Raw genomic sequence first — 6,001 nt, 5'->3', positions numbered from 1 at the left:
TCTGTAACTGTTGGCCAATCTCTTTCCTGTGCGCTGTGTCTAAGCTCTTTGAATTAGCCCTGCAATCCATTCTTAAAGATCTAAAGTTTGCTCTTGCTTTGTCCTCAACTAATTCGGCTTTGTTCACGGTGGCTCCACAACAACGAATCTTATCAGCTCTAACTCTTAGTACTCTGCAGTGATTTGTAGTAGAAGTCAAGTAAACACTGTTTACTTCTATCTTAGCAAGGTTTTCTGTGTTGTGAAGAACCCCATACTCATCGACAAACATCTTCATTGTAAAGTCGACCTGCACTTGGTTTTTTTACTGCGTAGCTTCCTGCAGAACCTCAGTTGTTATGCCTGCCTTAACGGTCACTCATCTTTAACTTGTGAAGCAACTACTTGTATACCACACGGCTCTGTACTGTGGGCCCTCCTTTTCTTTTCAGTTTTTATTAATAATATGACAACTGCAATACAAAAGTCTTGTTTTCTTCTCTACGCGGATGGTGTTAAAATATTTAAACAAACCTGTGACATTCATGAATGCAGAATGCATCAAAATTATCACTCGCTTTCAGTGTCTGGTGCCGGAAAAAAAAAAACCCGCTCAATTCTTAATACTGAGAAGACATCAGCCATATATTTTACATCAAAACAAAGCTTTTATTGTTCTCCTACAGCGTAAACTCAGCTATTCTGCCAAAGTGTACGAGTAAACGATCTCGGTATGTATTCCGACCGCACTTTGGCTTTTCCAACCGTATACAGCATATAACTTCCCATACTATACGTATACCTTTGCTAGTGTATGCACGCTGGACTTCTAAGCAATTTAATAGCCCGCGTCCTTTCCCGACGCTCTATGTGGTTCTATGCCTCCCGCTATTACAGTGTGCCTTGTATTACGAAGAAGAACCTGTATGTTCAAATCCTGCACAATTTTTTGCCAGTAGCGAAGTATCCCTTTAGTCAGAATAGGATACTTTCGCCTAAAGACAGCTTGCTTGACCTGTCTGTGCTTCCATCTCTAAGCTGCTGGCGGCTTTGAGCTGTCCTATTTTCTTGCTCAAAGTCCGCCACGGCACTCTTAATTACGTCTTTCTTCTTCCCCTAATCACTGTTTGCCGGCTAGAGCACACTGACCTTTCTAGTCATCAAACAGTCTCCAGGCATCAGGACTTGTATGACACCCACTCTGCCAGCCTTGTTCTTTCTAAAGTTCCTATCATTTCTTTGCAAGGCGCTGAAAAACGTGAAAAACCTAGCTCTTTTGTTCAAACCTTTCACCTTCTCCGTCTTTATCACTTCCCTTTTCCTGCCGTTGTTCTTCCTCGATGAAATTCATCAATGGCGCACAATTTATTTATTGTTCATAGTTATTGTGACTGCACCTCAAATTCCTTTCATATGACTTTCAGTGCATTGCTTTCGGCAGCTAACGGTGGAGTTCCTTATTCTACTGTTCACCATGGTTTCGTGTTCTTGTAAGTATTATAACGTTGTGTTCCATTTTGCTGCTTTTCTGTGTTTATATACTGAATCGTAACCTGGATTTCATTAATTAATACCCTCCGTTCCATAGCTGAAACCGCGCAGTTGCTCATTATTGTTATTCGCAAGGAGCCGACAGGAAGAGTTATCATGCGTACGCTAGAATCTGTGGAACGCGGGCAGTTATGGAGGTCTCAGTTGACGATCCGATTAGAACGGCAGACCAAAAATGTGGCAATGGGTTATTCTGTTGTCGCTAGTACAGGACGTTTGCTCGTGCAAGGAGCAATTACTTTATTTAGAACTAAAAGGCTTGAAATTGCATTTCAGGGAACTAAATTGAAATTGTAATGTACACTCGAGCTCATTCTGGACAGTATGCTTCTACAGCACAAAATATGCGGCAAAAAAAGGAAAATAAGTCTGTGTTCTGGCTTTAGTTTCTGTTTTCGCTCTGTGTACAGGTTTTAATCATTCTCCGAATACACAACGCACGTCATGAAGGGAATATGTACATGTAACTTTTATTGAACACGAAATAAATAACCACAATCTCACATTTTGTTTGCATATTTGTCACAACTACACAAGGAAAACAATCAGAACCAGTCAGCTGGGTGATGGATATGCGATGAAACCTGTAAAAAAAAATACGTGAAAGATTTTTATGCGAAAAAATTTTTAAAAACACTTGCAAGTACATCTGTATTTGAGGCGTGAAAAAACAAACAAACAAAAAACATGGTATTAATATTGAAACCCGCTTGAGCTTGAAATGACCTCACCGGTGGTAACGGCGGGGCTGGATTATTGATTTAATTTAATTATATGAATTCAGAAATATTACACTGCCTTAGTGCGGAAACCTTCTCCATCATTACTATTCTCCGAATACACGGTGCTTCGCAGCAAACTCTGGATGCTTCAGATCATATCGTTTGAGGTCGGGCTCAGTATAACTTGTGTCATGATAGTAGATGCTGCAGCGTAAGTTGGCTTTTTTCGCTGTGGTACGCTGTTGAGAGGCACCACCAAAAACTAAGGAACGCTGAAGTCCTCAGACGTAACGATGCAGACGTTCGCGTAGTGCCTCGTGATAATGCTACAGCCTCAGCTGGTGTGTTGCAGTAAGTCGTACAAAACGCGACAACACTGCGTGACGTGCAGCACGGCCTCTCCTTTAGTTCAATTTTTGTTGGTCATGAGTTCTTGCTTATCTAGTCGTGCCCAAATGCGCAGAACCACCAGGAAACAACTGCCTGTACAAATGGAATCAGAAAAAAAAATCAAAGCAAATTTTTACGCGGAAGTCAGTTGCATACGCACCATTTATCGCTTTGCTCTTCATTAAGTGTCCCCCTTAATCATCCTTTCAGCAATCCGGGACCAGAGCCGATTCCTGTGTGGGCAGCGATAGGGACACCAGGGTGGATCTTCTTCACCTTGTCTTCTCTTTGCACAAAATACGCTGGTCCGGTCAATGTTTTCACGTAGCCGAATGTACCGGGGCCTCCGATATAAGTTTCTCCCAAGGGTACACCCAGGCCACCGCCAAATCCACCGCCAAAACCACCGCCTAAGCCTCCCAAAAATCCACTTGCGACTCCAGCTCCGTAGCCCCCTCCGTAGCCTCCTCCGAAGCCTCCTCCGTAGCCTCCTCCGTAGCCTCCTCCGTAGCCTCCTCCGTAGCCTCCTCCGTAGCCTCCTCCGTAGCCTCCTCCGTAACCTCCTCCGTAACCTCCTCCGTAACCACCTCCATAGCCTCCTCCAAATCCTCCTCCGTAGCCTCCTCCGAAGCATTTCCCGCAGCCTCCTCCATAGCCTCCGCCATACCCGCCTTCAAACCCACCTCCATAACCTTCAAAGAATCCTAGTGAACCGTATCCGGATCCAAGGAAATTCCCGAAGCCACCGCCATGTCCAAATCCATGGCCATGTCCAAATCCGCCGCTCAAAACGGCGCCAAAGAATCCGCAAGTAAATACGGCACAGATCTGAAAATTAATGAATAATAATTAGAAGTGCTATAAGGACAACATGCACTATCGTAACGTGAAAAAGTATTTGTAGTTGACAAATGCCATCAGGCTGTCTTTGTTCAATTGCAAATGAGGTTTGCGTGGACTGCAATTAAAAACACAGCTCTTATTTAATTCTCTTTTGTTGTGGTTCTTTATTTTATACCCTACGCATTGATCGTAATCGCTTCGGTGCCTCGCAGTTTTACGCTTACAGTAGTTCTACCTAGCACACAGGCGCCCACACCGCTATCTGGATGAACTTAGAGAAATTGCTGTCGGAATGAAGGGAACCATTTTTAAGTGGAAGAAAAATAATCGAGAATGGAGGCAAAAACGAACAATAATATGGGCAGTGCAGCACATGATAAAAACTCAAGCTGCGCTAACTTAATTTTATGTTCGAGAAATTCACAAGCGAAAACACATATCAATGAATGTTTGCAGCATAGGTGGAGCTCCAATGAGAGGTACCGTCTTTGTCAAAAGTAACCAGGCTGCATGGTTTGCTTCTAGCTTGTATAGTGGAGCCCTTGTGGCTTTCCTAAAGATCAAAACGTGTTGGAAGGTAAGAAGACCCCCAGTCCTTACCTTTAACGACCATTTCAGCTTCAGAGAAGCTGTAAGGACGCCACTGTACGAGATATAAGCAAACCATGCAGCCTGGTTACTTTTGACAAAGACTGTACCTATTCAGGGGCCTAAGTTACGAGGTGCACCTCAAAAAATGATACGTACAGCCAAGAACAAACACGCTCAAGGTGGGGGCAATCGACGAAGCGTTCTTACAGTGTGGAATAACCCCGTGGTAATTAAGATGACAGTGCCTTCAGCTTCCACAACACTTAAGCGTTTCAGTGAGACCGAATAGGGTTTAGTTCTTTTGCTTGCACGCGTTACGTTTGGCAGCAGCGTACTGCATACTACGGGGTACGCAGGCAAGAATGCCTGCCATTTTGTTTTAACCGAGCTGCGTCATTTCTCTTTAACGCTGCGTACGTCTCATGTGTGACGGTCTGCTTCGGTCACATCTCATGCGTCGCTGGTTACAATAATAATTAATGGCGGAAATTTGCAACACGGCCGCCGTAGTGGGGCCGAAACGTCATTTTTATAACGAATGGACAGCGAATGGACAGGGCTTGAAGAATTTCCGCCATGAACGTACCCGACCAGACGGGTTTCAATCAAGCCCTGGACTTCAATAATGGTTACTATGCTCTGCAGAGCTCGCAGCTCTGCAGCACATAATAAGATGTCGCAAGCATTCAGTGACCGTTTAGATGCCGTGTTGTTTTCAAGTTCCCGGCACCTGTTTCTTTTACCGAGGATTGAAAAATTCCTTAACAGATTAATGCAGTGAACAAGAAAATTAATGCGCGCGCAAACTGTCAAAGACGGCGTACTCAAGAGTGCACCGTCTTTCACAGCTGTTCTTAATCAGGGATATGGAATAAGCGTGCTGGCTTCAGAAACTAAACACAGCTATATTAAGGCGAGCCGAACGCGTCTTTAGATGCCTGTAGTGAGCGTAATGAGGTTTTCGTCTTTTTATTTTTTGAAGCCGAAAACAAACTGGAGGTCTCAGAGTGTCAGTTCCAGGCTTACACCGACCGCGCACGGAAACAACCAGAACGATGCTTATTAATACGACCGTCGCCACAATGCGGGGCTCTTGAGGGTGTCAGTGTAACTAGATAAATGTTGAAATTGGCTTAGCTTATTCTCACACTATTCTAGTATTAACTAAGCTCTGCAGAGGCTTTCACAATGACGCCTACAACAGACGAGCGACGCGGGGTCATACAGAGTACCACTTGTTTACAAGCCTCTGTTTCGCGATATAGGAACGATTATAATTCAGTGCTCGAGCACGAATACGGTTCGTGCAATCTGTGCAGTTCGGGTACAACTTTAACGACAAAACGTTTCATTTTTTTCAGCGTATGCTAACAACACCACGTCTCCGGATACCGAGTTCGGCAACAATTCCTCAGTGCGCCACAGACCAATGCCGTGTGCGTACGCACATCTCCATACAGCGAACGCACGTTTGCAATGTTCGCCCAGTGAAGCTTCGCTCGCGCATTGGGACAAGAAGGGGGTACGCACCAGCAGCTTCATTGTCGCAGGCTCGGAATGGGCACAGTCGAGGGTGTCGTCTCAAGGTCTTTGCTTTTATACGGCCAGATACCGATCTCCGCCAAATCCGTCGCCGCTGCGCGTCGATCCGGCGGGACCACACGAGTGTCCCACGTTCGATGTGGCGAGCATCCTTTTGTCACCAGGAAGGAGGAAGGCGCTGGAGCACGCAGTAAAATCGATGCGATTGACGTCTCAACTTCCATATCAACTGCCTTTTCGCCCGCTGGCAATGACCTATACACGGCACTCTCGGCGACGCGCTCAGTAACAACGTTTTCTGAAATAGAAGAAAGGCAAAACAGCCGCGTATGGCTTATCACGTTTCCTTTGACCGCGTTTGCGGAGCTGTTCCGCATGATAGT

General features: G+C 45.1%; 1 protein-coding gene across 1 annotated transcript; it reads right to left on the bottom strand.

Moving 5' to 3' along the window:
- Window positions 1–2,840: 2,840 nt before the first annotated feature.
- LOC149352574 (uncharacterized) lies at window positions 2,841–5,618 on the bottom strand. The gene is made up of 2 exons (XM_089575707.1): window positions 5,607–5,618; window positions 2,841–3,470 (listed from the first exon to the last, which is right to left on the bottom strand). The coding sequence occupies exons 1-2, from the start codon at window positions 5,616–5,618 to the stop codon at window positions 2,841–2,843; spliced, it is 642 nt and encodes a 213-aa protein (XP_089431833.1).
- Between the last annotated feature and the right edge of the window lie 383 nt (window positions 5,619–6,001).

Source organism: Amblyomma mixtum, chromosome 3, assembly GCF_055824585.1.
Source record: "Amblyomma mixtum isolate Tamu chromosome 3, ASM5582458v1, whole genome shotgun sequence".
NCBI classification, from domain to species: domain Eukaryota; kingdom Metazoa; phylum Arthropoda; class Arachnida; order Ixodida; family Ixodidae; genus Amblyomma; species Amblyomma mixtum.
This window is presented reverse-complemented; position numbering and strand designations above follow the sequence as displayed.